Here is a 25,340-nt window from a genome sequence, read left to right on the forward strand (position 1 = left end):
CATTCCGACAAGGCCAAAGTGGTCTAATGTGTTTGTGGACATGCTGCATTAAATTGGCTGTCCTTCGACGATGGTTTGCCACAGTTTCTGTAGTGTGGAATCTTTCACCATTTTTTCTTGTAGCTGCTGGCATTTGCATTGCACAAAATGTATCAGATCAAACTGGAGAACATCTTTAAGTTCAACGTCAAATAAGTCAACTTGTGGATCTAAGGATACATCTGCTGTTTTCCCTGCGTTAGGGAACTGTTAAGTGTGTCCAATATGACCATCATGTTATCTGGCTTGCACTTATCTCACAATCATAACCTTGAATCTTTATCAAGGACAATGACTGTTTTTGCGAATCATCTCCAGTGACTTGTGGCAGACCAGTCGACCATAAACAGATAAGTATGAAAATGCATGATTCCAAAAAATAAAGCTAATGATTCTTGCTTGATATTGGAGCAGTTGGATTGCATCATGGACATACATTTTGAAGCAAATGCAATTGGTTTGCTTGTTTGTAGCATATGTGCTCCCATAACTTGATGTGAGGCATCCATTCCCAGGGTAGTTTTCTAACTAGGATTGTAAAATAGCAATGTCGGTGTTTCTGATAATGACTCTTTCAATGTTTCAAAGGGGTACAGATGGTGTTGTACCACTGGAAAGGCATGTTCTTTCTCAACAATTCCCTTCACGATGGTTTTTGAGCAAAATTAGGAATATACGGAGATAGGCAATTAAAGAGACTTAAGTCATCTCCAAAGTTCCCACCATTGCCACCATGTCCTGTTATTATCAATATATAGTGCCTTAAGATTGATGACTGTACAAGACACAAGACATCAATCACTCATAAGAGATTGGGTAAACACGTTGTGGGTTCATTTATTAAGATTAGGCACATGACAACAGTTATACATTGGTATAAAGCTTGAAGGGATCGGAGCTGTGTGTTCTCTACTCAAAGCAAAAGTGAAACTAAGACTGGATCACATGACAAATTGCCCTTCTTGTGATGTAATGCTGATATCCCTTAAAGACATCCCCCCTTTTAAAAATAAAGATACTAACCCTCCCCCCCCCCTTCCAAAGAAGCACAACAATTTACCATGTGTGTGCTTAGGTGCTATTATTTAAGTGCATAGAACTGATGAAGGTATGGGTCTCTAAAGCATAAAGGTAGTCTGCTGGTACGTCCAGATCATGCAATGGTAACCTTGTCTGGAGGTTCATTTAATTGCTCACAGTGAGATTGTCATTCTTGTTTGTTGCTCTGGGCTGCATTTGCAAACTTGTCATAGATGCAGTAAGACTGTACGATAGATAAGGAACTGGAGTAGATCTGATTTGTCCTTGGTTTTCGTCTCACCATTGCACCTTCATGTGTAGCAATTGAATAAATCCTCATCACGTCGGTTGGTTGCCATTTATGTTCTGTTGGTTTGGGTGAAAAGGAATATGTTTGTTATCACACAATCTATAGCTTTCACTTCATGCCAGAGAACAGGGGGAGGTTGGAGTGTGATTTGAGAAGAGCCATGGCAGCAACAGACCATCATCCTGAATATTCCCAGCAGTTCTGGATGCATCAGCTTCTGACACTGTCAGTCCAATTTTACAGAGCACAGTTTACTCCAAAGAGTCAGATAAGGCTGATACACCTCTCCTGGTTTGACAATTAGGGGCCTCATTGTCCTGCAAGAGAGAGTCAGAGAATGGGTTGCAATGTTTTGAGTGATATGCCTGCTATGGTTGAATAGCTGGAGGTATGTTGAAGCTGTGAGCGATCTTGTATCATTGACGGGTGTGTGGGGATAAGGTGAGGTATCTGGGTTTTAGGCCTGAGTGATGAGCAGCATGAGAGCTTGATGGTGTGGTTGGTAGAAGAGCTAATGTGAAGGTGCCTTTACTGACCTTGATTAGCTGCATGTGGTCATTGATCATCTCCCGCTTCTAATTCCAGGCCCTTGGAGCCAGACTGCAAGAATCAACCTCCCTTGGCTGTTCCCTGTAGCGCACAAAGACTCCGTGAGACGAATAGAGTGAAGTCGATGAGGCTTTATTAAGCGTGTCTGTTCCCCCGCAGCTCGATAGTAAACTGGCCTGCGGGGGAAGACTCCGGCTTCTTATACTCCGCCTTCAGGGCGGAGCTTGAGGTCAACGGCCAACCAGGACCCGGGATCTGTCAGCCAATGACATTAGGGCTTCCAGTCCCACATGACCCCCAATACATACTACCACATTCACCCCTTGTCAAAATGAACCCGGCGTGGTGATGCTTCGTATGGTGGTAAGGGTTTACAGGGCTGGTCCTGGGAGGACAAAACATTCACATGGCAATACAGTATTGGACAATTTTGTCCTGTTGCAACTATTTACAGAGGTTATAGGAAGAAAAGCAAAATGTTCTTGTGAACAGTCCATATTTGTTTTACATTGACGCCACGAGTCGGTCGGGCGGTCTGGTCGTCCGTGTCGATCGCCTCGGCCCCGGCAGTGGTGGTGGTGCTTGTACCAGTGTTGTCGCCTCCAGGAGCCGTACGGTTTCAGCTTGGGCTTGATTCTTGGTCGGAGCTGAGGGGAGGGGAACCGATCCTCCTGGGAAGGGGGCGGCCGCGGGGTGCGGCGGTGGCAGGAAGGGGGGGGGTTGGGTTCCCGCAGGGAGACCGTGTCCTGTCGGCCGTCGGGGTACTCCACGTAGGCGTACTGGGGGTTCGCGTGGAGGAGGTGAACCCTTTCGACCAACGGGTCCGCCTTATGTGCCCGCACATGCTTTCGGAGCAGGATGGGTCCTGGGGCCGCCAGCCAGGTCGGCAGCGACGTTCCAGAGGAGGACCTCCTAGGGAAGACAAGGAGACGCTCATGTGGCGTTTGATTAGTGCTCGTACATAATAACGACCGGATAGAATGGAGAGCGTCCGGGAGGACCTCCTGCCACCGTGAAACTGGGAGGTCCCTGGACCGTAGGGCCAGTAGGACGGCCTTCCAGACCGTGCCGTTCTCCCTTTCTACTTGCCCGTTCCCCCGGGGGTTGTAGCTGGTCGTCCTGCTTGAGGCTATGCCCTTGCTGAGCAGGAACTGGCGCAGCTCGTCACTCATGAAAGAGGACCCCCTGTCGCTGTGGACGTATGCGGGGTAACCGAACAGTGTGAAGATGCTGTTCAGGGCTTTAATGACTGTGGCCGCGGTCATGTCAGAACAGGGAATGGCAAAAGGGAAGCGGGAGTATTCGTCCACTACATTAAGAAAATATGCGTTGCGGTCGGTGGAGGGGAGGGGCCCTTTGAAATCGAGACTGAGGCGTTCAAAGGGGCGGGAAGCCTTAATCAGGTGCGCTCCATCTGGCCTGAAAAAATGCGGCTTGCATTCCGCGCAGATGTGGCAGTCCCTTGTGACTGTACGGACCTCCTCTAAAGAGTATGGGAGATTGCGGGACTTGATGAAGTGGTAAAACCGAGTGACCCCCGGGTGGCAGAGGTCCTCGTGGAGGGTTTGGAGGCGGTTAATTTGTGCGTTGGCACATGTGCCACGGGATAGGGCATCGGACGGCTCGTTCAGCTTTCCGGGACGATACAAGATCTCGTAGTTGAAGGTGGAGAGCTCGATCCTCCACCTTAAGATCTTGTCGTTTTTGATTTTGCCCCGCAGTGCATTATCGAACATGAAGGCTACCGACCGTTGGTCGGTGAGGAGAGTGAATCTCCTGCCGGCCAGGTAATGCCTCCAATGTCGCACAGCTTCCACTATGGCTTGGGCTTCCTTTTCCACTGAGGAGTGGCGGATTTCTGAGGCGTGGAGGGTCCGGGAGAAAAAGGCCACGGGTCTGCCCGTTGGTTAAGGGTGGCCGCTTGAGCTACGTCGGAGGCGTCGCTCTCGACCTGGAAGGGGAGGGACTCGTCGATGGCGCGCATCATGGCCTTTGCGATATCGGCTTTGATGCGGCTGAAGGCCTGGCAAGCCTCTGTCGACAGAGGAAAGGTCGTGGTCTGTATTAGGGGGCTGGCCTTGTCTGCGTACTGGGGGACCCACTGGGCGTAATATGAAAAAAACCCCAAGCAGCGTTTCAGGGCTTTTGGGCAGTGCGGGAGGGGAAATTCCATGAGTGCGCGCATACGTTCGGGGTCGGGGCCTATTATCCCATTGCGCACTACGTAGCCCAGAATGGCTAGCCAGTCGGTGCTAAAAACGCACTTGTCCTCGTTGTACGTGAGGTTCAAGGCTTTGGCGGTCTGGAGGAATTTTTGGAGGTTGGCGTCGTGGTCCTGCTGATCGTGGCCGCAGATGGTTACATTGTCGAGATACGGGAACGTGGCCCGCAACCCATGTTGATCAACCATTCGGTCCATCTCCCGTTGGAAGACCGAGACCCCGTTTGTGACGCCAAAAGGGACCCGTAGGAAATGGTATAATCGCCCGTCTGTCTCGAAGGCTGTGTACTTGCGGTCACTTGGGCGGATGGGGAGCTGATGGTAGGCGGACTTGAGGTCCACGGTGGAGAAGACTTTATATTGGGCAATCCGATTGACCATGTCGGATATGCGGGGGAGAGGGTACGCGTCTAGTAGTGTGTACCTGTTGATGGTCTGGCTATAGTCAATGACCATCCTTTGTTTCTCCCCTGTCTTCACTACTACCACCTGCGCTCTCCAGGGACTATTGCTGGCCTGGATTATGCCCTCCTTTAGTAGCCGCTGGACTTCGGACCGAATGAAGGTCCGGTCCTGGGCGCTGTACCGTCTGCTCCTAGTGGCGACGGGTTTGCAATCCGGGGTGAGGTTCGCAAACAAGGACGGGGGTTGCAACTTGAGGGTTGCGAGGCCGCAGATAGTGAGTGGGGGTATGGGGCCGCCGAATTTGAACGTAAGGCTCTGTAGATTGCATTGGAAATCTAATCCCAGCAAGGTGGGGGCACAGAGTTGGGGAAGGACGTTTAGTTTGTAGTTTTTGTACTCCCTCCCCTGCACCGTTAGGGTAACTATGCAGAATCCCTGGATCTGTACGGAGTGGGATCCTGCAGCTAGGCAAATCTTTTGTGCGCTGGGATAGGTGGTTAAGGAACAGCGTCTTACCGTGTCGGGGTGTATAAAGCTTTCCGTGCTCCCGGAGTCGACTAGGCATGGCGTCTCGTGGCCGTTTATTAGTACCGTTGTCATCGTCGTCTGGAGTGTCCGGGGCCGAGCTTGATCGAGCGTAATCGAAGCGAGCCGTGGTTGTAGTAGTGGAGTGGGGTCAATTGTTGCCGTCCAAGATGGCGTCGGGGATGAACAAAATGGCCGCCCCATACATCGCACGTGGCTGGGGGGTCACAAGATGGCGGCGGGGGTGGACAAAATGGCCGCCCCCACGCGTCGTACAGGTCTGGGGCGGTCCAAGATGGCGGCGCCCCTCCTCCCCTCGTGGTGGCCGGGACCCAAAATGGCGGCGTCTGCGGGTCGCATATCGGCGCCCCTCCTCCCCTCGTGGTGGCCGGGACCCAAAATGGCGGCATCTGCGGGTCGCACATGGTGTGCTGGGGGGGCTGGGAGCGCTAGGACCGCGAGCGCTAGGACCGCGAGCGCTAGGACCGCGCGGAGCTCCCTCACCGCGAGCGCTAGGACCGCGCGGAGCTCCCTCACCGGGGACAGCGGTGGTCGGGGCCCAAGTAGGTGGCGCCGGCGGGTCAGGCGTGGGGCGCGGGGTGGGGGTTAGGGTGGCGTTAGGGACGCGGAAAACTCCCTCCTCTCCGTGGAGAGTGTTGGCCGGGACCCAAAGCGGTAGCGCCGGCGGCGGGTCATACATGGGCTGCGGGGAGGGGGGTTGGGGAGCGTAGGCGGCGTGCAGGGCTCCCAGTTCTCCCGGGACCGCGGTGGTCGGGACCCAGAGCGGCTGCGCCTGCGGGTCGTACATGGCGTGCTGGGGGGGTTGGGGTGCGTAAACTGCTTGCAGGGCTCCCTGTGCTCCCGGGACGGCGGCGACCTCGCGGGACCGGCACACAACCGCATAATGGCCCTTTTTCCCCGCAGCTCTTGCAGATAGCTGCGCGGGCCGGGCAGCGCTGCCGGGGGTGTTTCGCCTGGCCACAGAAATAACAGCGGGCACCCCCGGTGCGACTCGGCGTTTGGACCGCGCAAGGCTGTGGGGGGGGGTAGGGGGTTTGCCGCGACGGGTACGTACGGGGCCCAATGGGTTGCCGCGCGGTCGGGGCCGTAGGCGCGGGTATTACGCGCGGCCACGTCTAGGGAGGCTGCTAGGGCCCGGGCCTCTGAGAGTCCTAGCGACTCTTTTTCTAGAAGTCTTTGGCGGATTTGGGAGGATTGCATACCTGCCACAAAAGCATCGCGCATTAACATGTCCGTGTGTTCGTTTGCGTTCACCGACGGGCAGCTGCAGGCTCGTCCCAAAATCAGCAGCGCGGCGTAGAACTCGTCCATCGATTCTCCGGGAGCTTGCCGTCTCGTCGCGAGCTGGTAGCGAGCGTAGATTTGGTTAACTGGGCGAACGTAGAGACTTTTCAGTGCTGCGAACGCCGTCTGGAAATCGTCCGAGTCTTCGATGAGGGAGAAAATCTCCGTGCTCACCCTCGAGTGCAGGACCTGCAGTTTTTGGTCTTCTGAGACTCGGCCGGTGGTCGTTCTGAGGTAGGCCTCGAAGCAAGTCTGCCAGTGCTTGAAGGCTGCTGCCGCGTTCACTGCGTGGGGGCTGATCCTCAGGCATTCCGGAATGATCCTGAGCTCCATAGTCCTTTTTTTTTAGGCACGCTTAATAAATTGTAGCGCACAAAGACTCCGTGAGACGAATAGAGTGAAGTCGATGAGGCTTTATTAAGCGTGTCTGTTCCCCCGCAGCTCGATAGTAAACTGGCCTGCGGGGGAAGACTCCGGCTTCTTATACTCCGCCTTCAGGGCGGAGCTTGAGGTCAACGGCCAACCAGGACCCGGGATCTGTCAGCCAATGACATTAGGGCTTCCAGTCCCACATGACCCCCAATACATACTACCACATTCCCTTCTCGGGGTGAGCCTTACCCTTCACAAAAAGAGAGCCCCTCTCCTCCTTTTGATCTCTTAATGAAGGCCTTCAGCCTTGCATCTGAGAACTTGATAGCCCTTTCTCTTGCTCCATTTATTATCCTCCTGTAGGCAGTCATCAGTGGCTTCTGTGTCATGAGCATAGTTTGTCTTTTAAAGGGGAAGGCTGTGACTTCCGGTGACGGCGGGCGGGAGGCAGCCGCACACTGGAGGGCTCCCGTTCGGGAACGGCATTTTCCGGGTTTAACGCCCGGTCCCAGGGGCAACGGAGGCGGCATAAGCAGGGGGAAGGCACAGTGAAGGGAAATGTCGAAAATAAGTTAAAAAACGGCCGTGAAAAAAGCGGCTGAAAATCCGTCGGTGAGTGGAAAGGTCACCGCAGGGACGGCAGGAAAAGTGGAGGCTGGGGCACCAGGGGAGGCCGCATTGCCCACGGCTGAACAAATGACTAAGGAGATAGCCGTGGAACTTGAAAAGCAGTTCACAAAACACATGGAGGCGAAGCAGCGGAGGAGTTTGCGAAGGCAGAAGGACTGTGGCTGAACTGAGAAATAGTCATGTACCGATGTAGCCTCTGTGGTAAACCACTGTGTTCCTATATTAAGGGTTATATGGTAGAATCTGCACTACAGGTTCACCTGGGCCCCTGCATGCTAGCTCCACCCAGGAGCCGGGTTATAAATATGCGTGGCCTTCAGCTAGCAGCCATTTCGTCAGCTGCTGTAGGAGGCCACACTTCAGATACTAATAAAGCCTCAGTTTGAATTCAACTTCGTCTCCAGCCAAATTGATCGTGCCTCAGCCTCATGTAACTGTATTTTTTCACTGCATGCTGGTGTATGTGCTAAATGAGCCAACGTTGTATATATTTGGACAAGGGAAGAGATGGGACTTGCTCTTGCAATGATGGTTCTTTGGGTTTGGGTGTGTATGCGTGGTTTGTGTGCTAAAGGGGATTTCTTGGATTTCCTGGGACCGGGCAAGGGGGAAAGGGACCTGGGCAGGGGCCTCCACGCTGGCTGGTTTAAGCCGGCCAGTGAACGGGAGTGAGGTGGGGGGGAGAGGCTGCGGCCATCGGAGCCCGGTAGAGCAGGTTCCGATTAGTCTAGCCGGGGTGGAAAGTTGGGGGGAAGGAACAGAGGTTGGGGGGAGGAGTTTTATAAGAGGAAGTGGAGGGGAGGAGTCGGGGGAGGGGGGGTTTACAATTCATGGGTGTCATTGACGGTACTCTTTCGGGGATTGGATGGCATTGAGTGTTAGTGGGAGGGGGGGGGTGGACTCTATAGGTCAATGGTGACCATAGGTGATTCCTTTTTCTTTTTTTTTTCCTTTGTTTTTCCCACTGTGGGAGGGTTTGTTTTATTTGGTGCTTATATTGTCAGGTGGGGCGTTGTTTGGGGTGGTGGGAGGATGGGATCATGGTTGTTGATAAGGGGATTGACTTTGTATTTGTTACCGTTTACTGCTTGTTGGTGGGGTGTAAATTCTGAAGAAAATGTGAAAATGGAGAATAAAAATATTTTACAAAACAAAGGGGAAAGCTGCCTTTAAACGGTACAGGTAGCTGGGGCATGTGCTGGCCATGCTGAGTATTCAGCTAGTCAGCAGTAGGCCATGCCTCAGTTGAATGCGACAATCATTCAAATGAGGAGGCAGCACAAAGTTTGCAGACTGCCTGACTCAGTGGGCCCCGGTGCAACTTTCATCCCTGGAAACAGGAGAAATCCATTTTTTAGCCCTTTGCTTCAACAATTGACAGGACTGAAGGAGAAAGTAAAGAATTCAGATAACTTGTTACTGGGGATATTTCCATAATCGCATAATTGTACTACATATTCACAATGAATTCAGGTTGCAATTGGGATAAGCAAAATGTCAGGGGAGGCAGTGGCAACTGGACTAGTACTCCAGAGGCCCAGAGTAATGCTCCGGGGACCCGAGTTCGAATCCTGCCAAGGCAGATGGTGAAATTTGAAAGTCTGGAATGAGAGTCTAATGATGACCATAAAACCATTGTCAATAATCGTTTAAAAAAAAAAAACATCTGGTTCACTCATGTACTTGGAAGGAAATTTGCCATCTTTACCTGGTCTGGCCCACAGACCCACAGTTGCCTCTGAAGTAGCCTAGCCATCCAATTCAAAAGCCATGAAGGAATGGGCAACAAATGCAGGCCTGGTCAGTGATGCCCACATCCAATTAATTTTAAAAATTGTAATTAAGATGAGCAGCATGAAATTGTAGATATGAAAGCATACCTTGTGTGTATTCCTGTAACCAATCAGAAAGTATCTTATAGTAAGACTTTAAGATTACATTTTTTAAAAAATATTTAATTTGGTTTTCTTCATAATGATCTGGGAATCTATAATTACAGGAAGCACAGGTTGAAGAATCAAGGCGGCAAAGTTATAGCCTTTTCTCTGTCTCACAATCCTCTGAGCTTCTCCACTGGGAGAGTGGTATCACAGCTATCATTTACTGTTGAATTTAATTATGGGTGACCTGCTTATTTGCAGAATATTAATTTATCTTAATTTTTGCAAAACAATCACTAATAGCTGGCACTCTTCCTACCTCCTGCTGTTAAAGAATCTCATCCACAAACAACTTGCATCAGAAAGTCAGGTGCAACTGTGCACAGTTTTCCAGCCATTTCAGATAATAATTGTATACAAAATGCGCCTGTGTCTTGCTGACACGCCAAGTTCTCTAAGGGAAGTAGTCAGAAAATTACACCGATAAAGTAATCTTTCAGGGGAAAAAATGTGACTCTAATGCTCTCATCAAATGTTTCCACAAGAAAATGTAAATCAAATTTACTAAGGCTACCTTACCGTCCACGTACGTTTAATAGCACCATTTAATGTTACAGTTTTGTCACCGGCTTTGGACCTCCTGGACCTTACGGAGCCAGCTATGACGAGCAGCAGCAAGACAAAGAAATCTGATGTTGCGTCAAGAAATGAAGCCACCAAACCTGCCCCCTTTCGAAAAGAGCAAGATAACACAGACTTAATCAAAGTTGAAATTGAACAAAGTATTCAGAATGTCAAAGCCCCACATAGACCGTCCCTGGATTCTGGTACGAATTGAATAAATCCTGAATTGTTCAAGTTTATTCTGTTGACTTTGACATCGTTTTTGGTTTTCTGGACATTTTCCCATGTATTGAAATTTTACACATTGCATTAGGTGAGCAAGAGGCATAACCCAAGCCATCAACCTACAAGAGCACCAAAGTTTAACTTCAAGCATAGCTGCCCCATAACTTGCCTATTTATTCTCTTTACAGGTGCTGACAGACCTGCTGTGAGGTTCCAACATTTTCTGAATTTGTTTCAGATTTCCATCAGTGGCAGGTTTTTTATTTATGTAGTTTTTTTCACCAAGTGTTTTCTTCACATTAAGATATTCAAATATAAAGAAAATGTCAAATCATATTTGCCTATGAAACAAATAGCACTGAGAATTTTGTATTCATGAGAGAATTCAAAATCAGATTTTAATTTGGGGTTAATAGACCTTTTTAATTTCTGAAATTTAGTTAGCAATACTGAAGGCAATGTTCTGTGTTTCGTGCATTCTTGCTTTGAATAGCCTGACAATATTACAGTTTTCCAATGCAACAGGTTAATTATATTTAACCAGTGGATTCATATGAATGAATAGCGGGAATTAAAGTGAAAAGGCAAAATACTGCTGGAAATTGGAAATAAAACCGAAAAGGTCTTGATTTTCCAGCCCCACCGTGGCAGGACCTGTCGCTCGCGGACGTTTGGCAGCTCAGCTAAACGTCCATTAACTTTCAGCAGGACCAGTGATCCCTGCTGCGGGTGAGGCCAAAAAACCTAGCCCAAGGTCAGGCAGCATCGATGATGTATCGTCAGAACGTCTAAGAGGTCGTTGACCTGAAAATTGCACAATTGTGTTGCGTTCCTATGTATGTTATCATTACTTGTTCTATGAGTAGCAATATATTTATTATTGGAGCCCAATCAAGTTTTCTATTCAAATTTACTGCACAAATTCACAATTTCCTTGCAAAAACTGAATATGGATTTTTTTTTTTTAAAGACTGCTGTTCAGGCATCCTGTGCCTAACTGAGGCACTCCTCGACAGTAATTAATTGTCTTCCATGCTTGTTTCCACCCCCCACCCCCTCCCACCAATGGCTTCCCGATTTCTCCTCCCATCCCCCTCGCTGGAGCCTACCCGTTTGGCCCTGGCCCTGATGAAGCCTCCCAGAATTACTGTGATTTCCAGCCTGAATCACCGTTCCTCCATGGGGCCTGAGGCAGTTCCAACAGTGGTCAGCACTCCCGATGGCGCTGTTGGGATTGGAGAGCTGCCAGCCCTCTGACTAGTCAGCAGCACTGGCAGGTGAGATACCCTCCCCTGTAGGGCAGAAGCCAGGAGGACCTCAGTCCATTAAAAACGTGACTAAAATCTGCTCATGGCTTTCCAGCCAGACACAGGCGGGCTCAGCCAGGGAGCAGGGCCACTGCCTCTGTGGAAAAAGTCCAACCAATATTCTGGTATTCCCAGACTTTCCTAGAAATTCAATTTCCCCATGTTGACATGTTGTTATTTGTTCTTCATGATGAATATTTTGAATGAGTCTCTGCCACCAACACTGTGGTCCCCACACAGAAAATAAACTCCATGTATGCAATAAATAATGTTTTATATTACTTAAAATAACTGTCTGCCATTCTCCTTCATGATGAATCATTTTCAATTTGGCAAGATTGACATGGACTCCCCTATTGTTTACACACTCATAGGAAGTTTGCGCGATGAAGTGGCAGTGATGGAATGTAACCATTGATGTGATTAATTTCACCCACCACAATATCAATATTTCAAGCTATTTTTATTATGGAAAATGAGCAAAACTTCTCCATACTCTCACAATGAAATGAAATATGTGAGCTAACTCCTGTAGACACTGGGCCACCATTAGTCTGAATTAGATGGCAATTCCCGCAACATTTTTAAAAAAGCCAGCGAAATTAACATTAACTCAAATATCAATGGAAAACCCATCTATGCATTATTAGATGTGGAAAACCAAGCTAGACGAGATTTAAGATATGCATGTTCTGATGGAGTATTGAGCAAAAGCAGTTAAATTCAAGGTTTAAATTAAATTGGCTGAGAAAATAGAGAATAGTAAAGACTAGTATTATACATCTATTCCCTGGTGGAGTACCAGTAGCTAAGTTTGCATGAACAGAATTTTTATAGAGAAATAGCTTTGATCCTGATTTGAAGAACATTTTAAGTTCTAGGGTAGATATGCAATGATGCTATGAATAATTAGATTAAGATATCAAATGTATCAGTGGGCTGGATTTTGTGGGGCACTGCTGTCACTGGAGAGTAGGGAATACGTCCACATTCTGGACGGCTGCCCCGTAGCCATTTAATGATGGGAGCCGTGTTCAGCGTTTTAAGGCAAGATTTCTGTCCCTACTTCAGGTAGAATTCCTGCCTTAGAGAGTGTCCCACCAGCACCAGTGTGTGTGCTGAAGACTGTTCGGACTAGAGGCAGTCCCACCACGGCAGGGAGCCCAGTTCCGTTCGGGTCTGTCCATAGTGAAGGGGAGATGGGGACTGAGTTCAACAGGCCGGGAGGGGGGGATTAAAGGGGGAGAATGACCGTTTTGAGAAGATGCCTCTTGTACATGGGGCTGCATTTTCAGCCCCCCACCCCTCCCCCCCCCCCCCCATTGAAAGAAAACGAAAATAGAGTAACCTCAAATGGAGCTTTAGACTGAGTGCCCTGCTGTCGCTCTCCTGGTGGTCCCTTTTTGGCTTGGATCGATGTGAGCAAGATCTTCAGATTAGGCAAGCTCATCAGTACAGAGGGTTCCCAGCTGATTAAAACTGATATCTATGATGTCAAAGAAACTCAACGGCATTTTTGGCTGGTCTGAGTGGAACATGTGCAATGCCAAAATGAAGGGCGTAGGAAATAGAAGCAGGCAGTCATTTGGTCCCTCCAGCCTCCTCTGCCATTGATTGAGATTATGGCTGACCTGATTGTGACCTTAAACTGCACTTTATTACCTATGTGCCACTCTCCCTCTCCCCCCCCCCCCCCCCCCCCTCCCCCCCCTTGAATATATTCCATGTCCCAGCCTCCAGTGCTCTCTGGGACAGGGAATTCTGAATATTAGTGACCGTCTGGAAAAACAAAATCCTCCTCATCTCGATTTTAATTGAGAGCTGACCCTTATTCTGAAACAGTGCCTTAAGCTTTGAGCATTGGATGTCAGTAACATTTATGTGATAGCTGTTAGAACCTGCCATGCCCTGCATGCCTTGTGTATTGCCGATAGGGAACATGGGCTTCTTGCCTCACTGACAATTGGACAATGGTTGGGGGATGGGATGATTGGCCCCACTGTGAATTCAGGAAAGCAGTCGGGAACCGCTGAAGAATTTGGTGTTGGACTGGCTCAGCACATCAAGATCAGATTTTACACAGAGCACCATCGATGTAAGCTCCCTAATTAGCACATATACAACTGTCCAGAATGCCTGGGAAAGCCACTTTACGGCTCTGTGTAGGCATGGGATGTCAAACCTAAAAGCTGATTTTCTTTTGCCTCTGTTTTCTACTTGGAAAACATGTAATTAGAATAATTTTCTACTCCATTGTTAATCACACTGGAGTGTCTTTAGACATTTTAGATGGTCCTTTTATATACCTTTTCATGTAGTTCTTACATTCAACATTGAGCACAGCGACGAACTTACTTTTTCAATATTATCGTTTAAAATTCTTCTGTCAGGATGAAATTGCTGCATTTTATGCCATGTAGATTCCCTTTATTGTCGTTTTCTGTGAAAAATATATGGCACATCTTGGTTTTTATGAAGAATCTGTAATTGAGGGACGTGATTAAACTACATTTTGCAGCATTGCCCATTCTTACTGCGATAGTTATTTTGATTCTTAATTTTTGAGTTCTTCTAAAGAATTTTACTACTTACTGCTAACCTTGGTGCTTCTATCCTGTTTCTTTCAATGATAATTCACAGTGTGTGATGCAATATTGCTACGTGGTTCTTATGTCAAGAAAAATGCATTACAAGCAGCCTTTTTTATTAACTATGTTTATTACAATGTTGTCAATTTTCTATCATAGAAATTTTAAGCAGCTTTCTATCAAGGAGTACATAACTATAATTAAGTTAATTGATTATTCACAAAACTGACTGGTTGTCTCACAAAATGATAGAAAGGAAGTTTCTGGGTTTCTGGACATAACTTTGAAGGAGAAATACAATATCCATAGAATCCCTACAGCGCAGAAGGAGGCTATTCATCCCATTGAGTCTGTACCAACCCTCCGAAAGAGCACTACCCAGGTCTACTCCCCCGCACTATCCCCGTAACCTAACCTGCACATCGTTGGACACTAAAGAACAATTTAGCATGGCCAGTCCATCCTAAGCAGCATATCTCTGGACTGAGAGGGGAAACTGGAGAACCCGGAGAAAACTCACAGGGAGAAAGTGCAAACTTCACACAGTCACCCAAGGCCGGAATTAAACCTGGGTCCTGGTGCTGTGAGGCAGCAGTGCTAAACACTGCGCCACCGTGCCATCGAAATTCTAATTTCAATGTCAGTGGATTTGCTGACTGACACCAACTTTGCTCAGTTTTTAAAAAATAAATTTAGAGTACCCAATAATTTTTGTTTTCCAATTAAGGGGCAATTTAGTGTGTTCAATCCACCTACCTTGCACATCTTTGGGTTGTGGGGGCGAAACCCACGCAAACACGGGGAGAATGTGCAAACTCCACACAGACAGTGACCCAGAGCCGGGATCGAACCTGGGACCTCGACGCCGTGAGGCAGCAGGGCTAACCCACTGCGCCACTGTGCTGCCCTCAGCTTTGCTCAGTTGACCACCAGTAAGTTGTACTGGTAACTAACGTTTCTCCTTAAGTGGGAGGGGAAACTATTTTTATCAAATGAATAAAGTTTCAATTACCTTGCATAAGGTGAAAGAAAGATCCAAGTTGTCTACTGTCTGAAGAATTTATAATTTATTGTCAATCAACAGCAGAATGTAAGCTAAATACTTTTTATTTCCACAGCAATAACAATGTTTCTTCTAATCTTTGTTCAGTCAGTGTGCCCCCACATTTAGAGAAATGGGAAGAAGTGAATCTGCAAAGTGCGAAGAATCCTGAGGATCAATGGGTTCCAGAAAGGAGGCGTTCCAACAGGGCAGCCTCCCAGGAATTCTCATGGTAAATAGCACCTTCTATACTAATCAATTTAGTAGTGGCAACTTGCTCAAGGGCTGGTATGCCGTTCATTTTGCGCCACCTTGTGGATCTGTGCACTACCTCTTCCTTCGCTAGTAAGAACCTTTCATTTACAACTTCAGTGAGGAATGAACAATATTACTCAAGAGATGGTTTCCCATTGTCTGCCTCCTAACTAATCTTACAACACCAGGTTAAAGTCCAACAGATCACTCACCTGATGAAGTGACTGTAAACATACCTTTTGGACTTTAACCTGGTGTTGTAAGACTTCTTACTGTGCCCAACACCGACATCTCCACATCAATCCTAACTAATCAGTCTTGCACTGTAAAAATGTTATGCAAGATGGTGGCCAGGATTTTCTGGTCCCACTTGTGCTGGGAACCGTCGCAGGCGACCAGAAAATCTGGTGGGGTAGCCAAAGATCCATTGACCTATATGCAGCCAGGGTGCATGATGCAATGTGGGCTTCTCCCCATCACTTGTTCTTGCTTCCACGGGGATGTAGCAGTGTCCATAACCAGGCTGAGCCCGCTATGATCTTAAAGCTGCACTGCTGTTCTCTGCCATTAACAAATCATAACACACAACTAATACCTAAACTTCCAGAGTAAAATACATGGGGTACAGACCATTTACTCCAAACACACTTGGGCAGAAAATAACATGTCACGAACTGTGGTATTATCAGGTATTACAACTCTGTAAGGAGGTATCACGGTACCTCCATATCTGATTATACCATGTTAAATGAGATTGTTACCACTGGCCACCACCCCCGCCGGACTCTTTTTTAACAGGGGATGAATGTGGTATTATCAGGTACTACAGTCCGAGAGGCTGAAGACCATTGGTTAAACCGAGGAGTTCACCATTGGCTGTTTGGTACGGAGCCCCGCCCGGACAGGCGGGGTATAAGAACCGGTGCCGTCCCAGCAGCCCTCATTTTCTGTACCGAAGCTGCTGGGGAACAGTTCTAGTCGATTAAAGCCTTCAGTTATGATACAACCTCGTCTTTGATTGTAATTGATCGTGCATCAATTTAATCGACTACACTTAAGCTGAAAGGATGGATCTCCGAATCAAACTGGAGTGTCTACAACTCAGCCCGCACGCAGAGAACTCGGCAGCGATATTTAAGCACTGGCTGGTGTGCTTTAAAGGCAACCTCGAGACGGCCGGAGGCACCCCCTCAGAAGAACAGAAACTACATCTCCTGCACTCAAGGGTAAGCCCTGGAACCTTCACCCTCGTCGAGGAGGCGGAGGATTACGATGCCGCGATCGAACTGTTGAAAGGACATTATATCCGCCCTGTAAATCAGGTCTACGCACGTCACATGCTTGCAACTAGACGGCAAAGCCCCGGGGAATCGTTCGAGGAATTCTACCGTGCGCTACTGGTGCTGGGCAGAAACTGTGGCTGCCCGCAAGTTTCGGGGAGCGAGCACACACAACTTTTAATCCGGAATGCCTTCGTAGCAGGTATGAGCTCCTCAGAGATCCGCCAAAGACTCTTGGAAAAAGACACCCTGGGACTTCGAGAGGCACGGGCCCTGGCAGGGTCCGTGGATGTTGCCTCCAGAAACACGCAATCCTATGCGTCCGACCACGCTGTGGCCCCCTAGGCTGTATGGCATCCCGCAGCGGCAGCCCCACAGACCTTCCCCTGTTCCTGCAGGCCTGCGCCGTAAGACGGCCCGCTAACTCCGTCAGGCCCCACTGTTTCTTCTGCGGGCAGGCGAAGCACCCCGCCCGCGCTGCCTGGCCCGCACCGCCACCTGCAAAGGGTGCGGCAAGAAGGGCCACTTTGTGGGGGTCTGCCAGGCACGAGCCGTGGCCGCGGTCTCCAGCGACTCCGGACTGCCGCGGCAACCCTCCCTTCGGGCCCCAGGCGGCCAGCACTCACTGCCACCCCCCTATCCTTGGGCCACATGCGACCCACGGGCACGGCCATCTTGCCCCCCGGACTCCACGCTGGACGGATGGGTGCCGCCATTTTGTCCGTCCCCGCCGCCATTTTGTCCATCTCCGACCACCATGTGTAACCCATGGGAGGCGCCATCTTGGATGGGGCCCTAAGCCCCCAGCTCGGCCGACAGCACGCTGCCCGATCAAAACCCGCAACTGCTTCACCTGGCCTCGGTGACTCTGGACCAAAATCAACCTTGGACACTCGCAACTGCAACAATGACGGTCTTCATCAACGGCCACGAGACGTCTTGCCTGATCGACTCTGGGAGCACGGAAAGTTTTATACACCCCGACACGGTAAGGCGCTTGTTATCACTTGTTACCCACTCTGTAAACCAGAGAATCTCCCTGGCCTCTGGGTCACACTCGGTGGAGATAAAGGGGTTCTGCCTAGCAAACCTCACGGTCCAAGGCAGGAAGTTCAACAATTTCCACCTTTATGTCCTGCCGCATCTCTGCGTGGCTACACTCCTGGGGTTGGACTTCCAATGTAACTTGAAAAGCCTGACCGTTCGAGGCAAAGACTATAGTGGCGGATAACGGGGGCAGATACGTGATGGTGAGTGGCAAACTACAGGGGGAGACGGTGGTTTTGGTAAACGTATATGCCCCAAACTGGGATGATGCCAATTTTATGAGGCGGATGCTAGGACGCATTCCGGACCTAGAGATAGGAAAGCTGATAATGAGGGGAGATTTTAATACGGTGTTGGAACCAGGGCTGGATAGGTCGAAGTCCAGGACTGGAAGGAGGCCGGCAGCAGCCAAGGTACTTAAAGGTTTTATGGAGCAGATGGGAGGTGTAGACCCGTGGAGATTTAGCAGACCTAGGAGTAAGGAGTTCTCGTTTTTCTCCTATGTCCATAAAGTCTACTCGCGAATAGACTTTTTTGTGCTGGGCGTTGATCCGGAAGGTGAGGGGAACGGAGTATACGGCTATAGCCATTTCGGATCACACTCCACACTGGGTAGACTTGGAGATAGGGGAGGAAACAGGAGGGTGCCCACCCTGGAGAATGGACATGGGACTAATGGCAGATGAGGGTGTGTGTCTAAGGGTGAGGGGTGCATTGAAAAGTACTTGGAACTCAATGACAATGGGGAGGTCCAGGTGGGAGTGGTCTGGGAGGCGCTGAAGGCGGTGGTTAGAGGGGAGCTGATATCAATAAGGGCACATAAAGGGAAGCAGGAGAGTAAGGAACGGGAGCGGTTGCTGCAAGAACTTTTGAGGGTGGACAGACAATATGCGGAAGCACCGGAGGAGGGACTGTACAGGGAAAGGCAAAGGCTACATGTAGAATTTGACTTGCTGACTACGGGCACTGCAGAGGCACAATGGAGGAAGGCACAGGGTGTACAATACGAATATGGGGAGAAGGCGAGCAGGTTGCTGGCACACCAATTGAGGAAAAGGGGAGCAGCGAGGGAAATAGGGGGAGTGAGGGATGAGGAAGGAGAGATGGAGTGGGGAGCGGAGAGAGTGAATGGAGTGTTCAAGACATTTTATAAAAAATTATATGAAGCTCAACCCCCGGATGGGAGGGAGAGAATGATGGGCTTCTTGGATCGGCTGGAATTTCCCAAGGTGGAAGAGCAGGAAAGGGTGGGACTGGGAGCACAGATCGAGGTAGAAGAAGTGGTGAAAGTAATTAGGAGCATGCAGGCGGGAAAGGCCCCGGGACCGGATGGATTCCCAGTCGAATTCTATAGAAAATATGTGGACTTGCTCGCCCCGGTATTGATGACGACCTTTAATGAGGCAAAGGAAAGGGGACAACTGCCCCCGACTATGTCTGAAGCAACGATATCGCTTCTCTTAAAGAAGGAAAAGGACCCGCTACAATGCGGGTCCTATAGACCTATTTCCCTCCTAAATATAGATGCCAAGATCCTGGCAAAGGTAATGGCAATGAGAATAGAGGAATGTGTCCCGGGGGTGGTCCACGAGGACCAAACTGGGTTTGTGAAAGGGAGACAGCTGAACACGAATATACGGAGGCTGTTAGGGGTAATGATGATGGCCCCACCAGAGGGGGAAACGGACATAGTAGTGGCGATGGATGCCGAGAAAGCATTTGATAGAGTGGAGTGGGATTATTTGTGGGAGGTGTTGAGGAGATTTGGTTTTGGAGAGGGGTATGTTAGATGGGTGCAGCTGTTGTATAGGGCCCTGATGGCGAGCGTGGTCACGAATGGACGGGGATCTGCATATTTTCGGCTCCATAGAGGGACAAGGCAGGGATGCCCTCTGTCCCCATTATTGTTGTGGAGATGCCGGCGTTGGACTGGGGTGAGCACAGTACGAAGTCTTACAACACCAGGTTAAAGTCCAACAGGTTTGTTTCGATGTCACTAGCTTTCGGAGCGCTGCTCCTTCCTCAGGTGAATGAAGAGGTCTGTTCCAGAAACACATATATAGACAAATTCAAGGATGCCAAACAATGCTAGGACTGCGAGCATTAGCAGGTGATTAAATCTTTACAGATCCAGAGATGGGGTAACCCCAGGTTAAAGAGGTGTGAATTGTCTCAAGCCAGGACAGTTGGTAGGATTTTGCAGGCCAGATGGTGGGGGATGAATGTAATGTGACATGAATCCCAGGTCCCGGTTGAGGCCGCACTCATGTGTGCGGAACTTGGCTATAAGTTTCTGCTCGGCGATTCTGCGTTGTCGCGGGTCCTGAAGGCCGCCTTGGAGAACGCTTACCCGGAGATCAGAGGCTGAATGCCCTTGACTGCTGAAGTGTTCCCCGACTGGAAGGGAACATTCCTGCCTGGTGATTGTTGCGCGATGTCCGTTCATTCGTTGTCGCAGCGTCTGCATGGTCTCGCCAATGTACCACGCTTCGGGACATCCTTTCCTGCAACGTATGAGGTAGACAACGTTGGCCGAGTCGCACGAGTATGTACCGCGTACCTGGTGGGTGGTGTTCTCACGTGTAATAGTGGTATCCATGTCGATGATCTGGCACGTCTTGCAGAGATTACCATGACAGGGTTGTGTGGTGTCGTGGTCACTGTTCTGAAGACTGGGTAGTTTGCTGCAAACAATGGTTCGTTTGAGGTTGCGCGGTTGTTTGAAGGCAAGTAGTGGGGGTGTGGGGATGACCTTGGCAAGATGTTCATCGTCATCAATGACGCGTTGAAGGCTGTGAAGAAGATGACGTAGTTTCTCCGCTCCGGGGAAGTACTGGACGACGAAGGGTATTCTGTCGGTTGTGTCCCATGTTTGTCTTCTGAGGAAGTCGGTCCGGTTTTTCGCTGTGGCGCGTTGGAACTGTCGATCGATGAGTCGTGTGCCATATCCCGTTCGTACGAGGGCATCTTTCAACGTCTGTAGATGTCTGTTACGCTCCTCCTCGTCTGAGCAGATCCTGTGTATACGGAGAGCTTGTCCATCGGGGATGGCTTCTTTAATGTGTTTAGGGTGGAAGCTGGAGAAGTGGAGCATCATGAGGTTATCCGTGGGTTTGCGGTAAAGCGAAGTGCTGAGGTGACCGTCCTTGATGGAGACGAGTGTGTCCAAGAATGCAACTGATTTTGGAGAGTAGTCCATGGTGAGTCTGATGGTTGGATGGAACTTATTAATGTCATTGTGTAGTCGTTTCAGTGATTCTTCGCCGTGGGTCCAAAGGAAAAAAATGTAATCGATGTATCTGGTGTATAACATCGGTTGAAGGTCCTGTGCGGTGAGTAGGTCCTGTTCAAACTTGTGCATGAAGATGTTGGCGTATTGGGGTGCGAATTTGGTCCCCATGGCTGTTCCGTGCGTCTGAATGAAGAACTTGTTGTCGAAGGTGAAGACGTAGTGATCCAGAATGAAGCGGATGAGTTGCAGAATTGCGTCTGGAGATTGGCAGTTGTCGGTGTTGAGTACTGAGGCTGTTGCAGCAATGCCGTCGTCATGGGGATGCTGAGGACTTCGATTTTGATCCTCTGCTGAGGACTTCGATTTCGTCTGGTTGAAGGGTGTAGTCTGACAAGTTGACAATAGATTTCCCTGTATTGTTTTATCTCCACATCATGGCTACCATCGACACCGCAAACTGCCGGCTCAAAGTGGAGAGGATCTCCAGGAAGATCGCGCATATAGACACTGACATTAAGTTTCTACAAAGATGCAAGAAAGCAGACAAGATCCCGAAAGGGCTACAGATCACAAACCCACTCAAGTCGACCTACAACACAGACTTCGCTGAGAGACTCTGCCGTCGCACCTCTCTCACACTCCTCAACCACCTCGTCCGCCAGCTCTACAGCAGACGACGCAACCTGGAAACCAAGATAGAGGCCATAGTCTCAACTTGCGCTCAGGATGCAGCAGACCAGCTGCGGAACACCGCCAAACAGATGAGACAACAATACTATGCCACCTATATGCATACCAAGAACAGAAAGCTTGAGAAACTTGGCATCCACCACCGGCAGCAACCAAGCCACCCCCGGTGTCACAGTAGAAAACAATACAGGGAAATCTATTGTCAACTTGTCAGACTACACCCTTCAACCAGACGAAATCGAAGTCCTCAGCAGAGGGCTCAATTTCTGCACCACCACCAAAATGGACCCCATCAGTCTCGCGGCAGACACGGAGGAATTCATCAGGCGAATGAGGCTCCGGGAATTCTTCCACAGACCCCAAGAGGCCAACAGCGAACCCAAGCAGACTACCAATGAACCGGAACAGCAGACCGAGAGATCTGCGGTGCGGCAACCGAAGAGGAAAGAGTCGAATTGGACCCCTCCGGAAGGCCGCTGCCTTAGACTCGACATGTATGCTCAAGCCGTCAGGAGTCGCGTCAATGCCAGATTCATCAGTCGCATTCACAAGACAACCCCGAACGTCACCCAAGCACAACGCAATGCCATCCGCGCTCTCAAGACCAACCACAGCATCGTCATCAAACCAGCAGACAAAGGGGGGGCCACTGTCGTACTGAACAGAACGGACTACTGCAAAGAAGTATACCGACAACTGAACAACCAAGAACACTACAGACAGTTACCCGCAGATCCGACCAAGGAACACATCCGCCAACTTAACAGACTGATCAAGACCTTGGATCCAGATCTTCAGAGCACCCTACGTGCTCTCATCCCACGTACTCCCCGCATTGGAGATCTCTACTGCCTCCCAAAAATACATAAGGCCATCACACCAGGCCGCCCTATCGTTTCAGGCAATGGGACCCTGTGTGAGAACCTCTCTGGCTACATCGAGGGCATCTTGAAACCCATCGTACAAGGTACACCCAGCTTCTGTCGCGACACGACGGACTTCCTACAGAAACTCAGCACCCATGGACCAGTTGAACCAGGAACATTCCTCGTCACAATGGACGTCTCGGCACTCTACACCAGCATCCCCCATGACGACGGCATTGCTGCAACAGCCTCAGTACTCAACACCGACAACTGCCAATCTCCAGACGCAATTCTGCAACTCATCCGCTTCATTCTGGATCACTACGTCTTCACCTTCGACAACAAGTTCTTCATTCAGACGCACGGAACAGCCATGGGGACCAAATTCGCACCCCAATACGCCAACATCTTCATGCACAAGTTTGAACAGGACCTACTCACCGCACAGGACCTTCAACCGATGTTATACACCAGATACATCGATGACATTTTTTTCCTTTGGACCCACGGCGAAGAATCACTGAAACGACTACACAATGACATTAATAAGTTCCATCCAACCATCAGACTCACCATGGACTACTCTCCAAAATCAGTTGCATTCTTGGACACACTCGTCTCCATCAAGGACGGTCACCTCAGCACTTCGCTTTACCGCAAACCCACGGATAACCTCATGATGCTCCACTTCTCCAGCTTCCACCCTAAACACATTAAAGAAGCCATCCCCTATGGACAAGCTCTCCGTATACACAGGATCTGCTCAGACGAGGAGGAGCGTAACAGACATCTACAGATGTTGAAAGATGCCCTCGTACGAACGGGATATGGCACTCGACTCATCGATCGACAGTTCCAACGCGCCACAGCGAAAAACCGGACCGACTTCCTCAGAAGACAAACATGGGACACAACCGACAGAATACCCTTCGTCGTCCAGTACTTCCCCGGAGCGGAGAAACTACGTCATCTTCTTCACAGCCTTCAACACGTCATTGATGACGATGAACATCTTGCCAAGGTCATCCCCACACCCCCACTACTTGCCTTCAAACAACCGCGCAACCTCAAACGAACCATTGTTTGCAGCAAACTACCCAGTCTTCAGAACAGTGACCACGACACCACACAACCCTGTCATGGTAATCTCTGCAAGACGTGCCAGATCATCGACATGGATACCACTATTACACGTGAGAACACCACCCACCAGGTACGCGGTACATACTCGTGCGACTCGGCCATCGTTGTCTACCTCATACGCTGCAGGAAAGGATGTCCCGAAGCGTGGTACATTGGCGAGACCATGCAGACGCTGCGACAACGAATGAACGGACATCGCGCAACAATCACCAGGCAGGAATGTTCCCTTCCAGTCGGGGAACACTTCAGCAGTCAAGGGCATTCAGCCTCTGATCTCCGGGTAAGCGTTCTCCAAGGCGGCCTTCAGGACCCGCGACAACGCAGAATCGCCGAGCAGAAACTTATAGCCAAGTTCCGCACACATGAGTGCGGCCTCAACCGGGACCTGGGATTCATGTCACATTACATTCATCCCCCACCATCTGGCCTGCAAAATCCTACCAACTGTCCTGGCTTGAGACAATTCACACCTCTTTAACCTGGGGTTACCCCATCTCTGGATCTGTAAAGATTTAATCACCTGCTAATGCTCGCATTCCTAGCATTGTTTGGCATCCTTGAATTTGTCTATATATGTGTTTCTGGAACAGACCTCTTCATTCACCTGAGGAAGGAGCAGCGCTCCGAAAGCGAGTGACATCGAAACAAACCTGTTGGACTTTAACCTGGTGTTGTAAGACTTCCCATTATTGTTTGCACTGGCGATTGAGCCCCTGGCGATAGCGTTGAGGGGTTCCAAGAAGTGGAGGGGAGTACTTAGGGGAGGAGAAGAGCACCGGGTATCTTTGTATGCGGACGATTTGCTACTATACGTGGCGGACCCGGCGGAGGGGATGCCAGAAATAATGCGGATACTTGGGGAGTTTGGGGATTTTTCAGGGTATAAATTGAACATGGGGAAAAGTGAGTTGTTTGTGGTGCATCCAGGGGAGCAGAGTAGAGAAATAGAGGACCTACCATTGAGCAAGGTAACAAGGGACTTTTGTTACCTGGGGATCCAGATAGCTAAGAATTGGGGCACATTGCATAGGTTAAATTTAACGTGGTTGGTGGAACAAATGCAGGAGGATTTCAAGAGATGGGATATGGTATCCCTGTCACTGGCAGGGAGGGTGCAGGCGGTTAAGATGGTGGTCCTCCCGAGATTCCTCTTTGTGTTTCAGTGCCTCCCAGTGGTGATCACGAAGGCTTTTTAAAAAATGATTGAAAAGAGCATCATGGGTTTTGTGTGGGCCGGGAAGACCCCGAGAGTGAGGAAGGGATTCTTACAGCGTAGCAGGGATAGCGGGGGGCTGGCACTACCGAGCCTAAGTGAGTATTATTGGGCCACTAATATTTCAATGGTAAGTAAGCGGATGGGAGAGGAGGAGGGAGCGGCGTGGAAGAGATTAGAGAGGGCGTCCTGTAGGGGGACTAGCCTACAGGCTATGGTGACAGCCCCATTGCCGTTCTCACCGAGGAACTACACCACAAGCCCGGTGGTGGTGGCTACACTGAAGATTTTGGGACAGTGGAGGCGGCATAGGGGAAAGACTGGAGCCTTGGGGGGGGTCCCCGATAAGAAACAACCATAGGTTTGCCCCGGGGGGAATGGATGGGGGATATGGAATGTGGCAAAGAGCAGGAATAACGCAACTGAAAGATCTGTTTGTGGATGGGAAGTTCGCGAGTCTGGGAGCGCTGACCGAGAAATATGGGTTGCCCCAAGGGAATGCATTCAGGTATATGCAACTGAGGGCTTTTGCGAGGCAACAGGTGAGGGAATTCCCGCAGCTCCCGACACAA

General features: G+C 49.7%; 1 protein-coding gene across 3 annotated transcripts in view; it reads left to right on the forward strand.

Annotated features, from left to right (window-relative positions):
* The window catches only part of LOC140389808 (PEX5-related protein-like), a 273,485-nt gene that overhangs the window by 177,328 nt on the left and 70,817 nt on the right, over positions 1-25,340 (forward strand). For all 3 annotated transcript variants that reach the window (XM_072474344.1, XM_072474345.1, XM_072474347.1), the window contains 2 exons: positions 9,874-10,083; positions 15,151-15,274. In XM_072474344.1, the coding sequence (XP_072330445.1) occupies positions 9,874-10,083; positions 15,151-15,274 (334 nt within the window). The remainder of the gene's footprint in view (positions 1-9,873; positions 10,084-15,150; positions 15,275-25,340) is intronic.

The sequence above is a fragment of the Scyliorhinus torazame genome, chromosome 14, assembly GCF_047496885.1.
Source record: "Scyliorhinus torazame isolate Kashiwa2021f chromosome 14, sScyTor2.1, whole genome shotgun sequence".
In the NCBI taxonomy this organism is placed as follows: domain Eukaryota; kingdom Metazoa; phylum Chordata; class Chondrichthyes; order Carcharhiniformes; family Scyliorhinidae; genus Scyliorhinus; species Scyliorhinus torazame.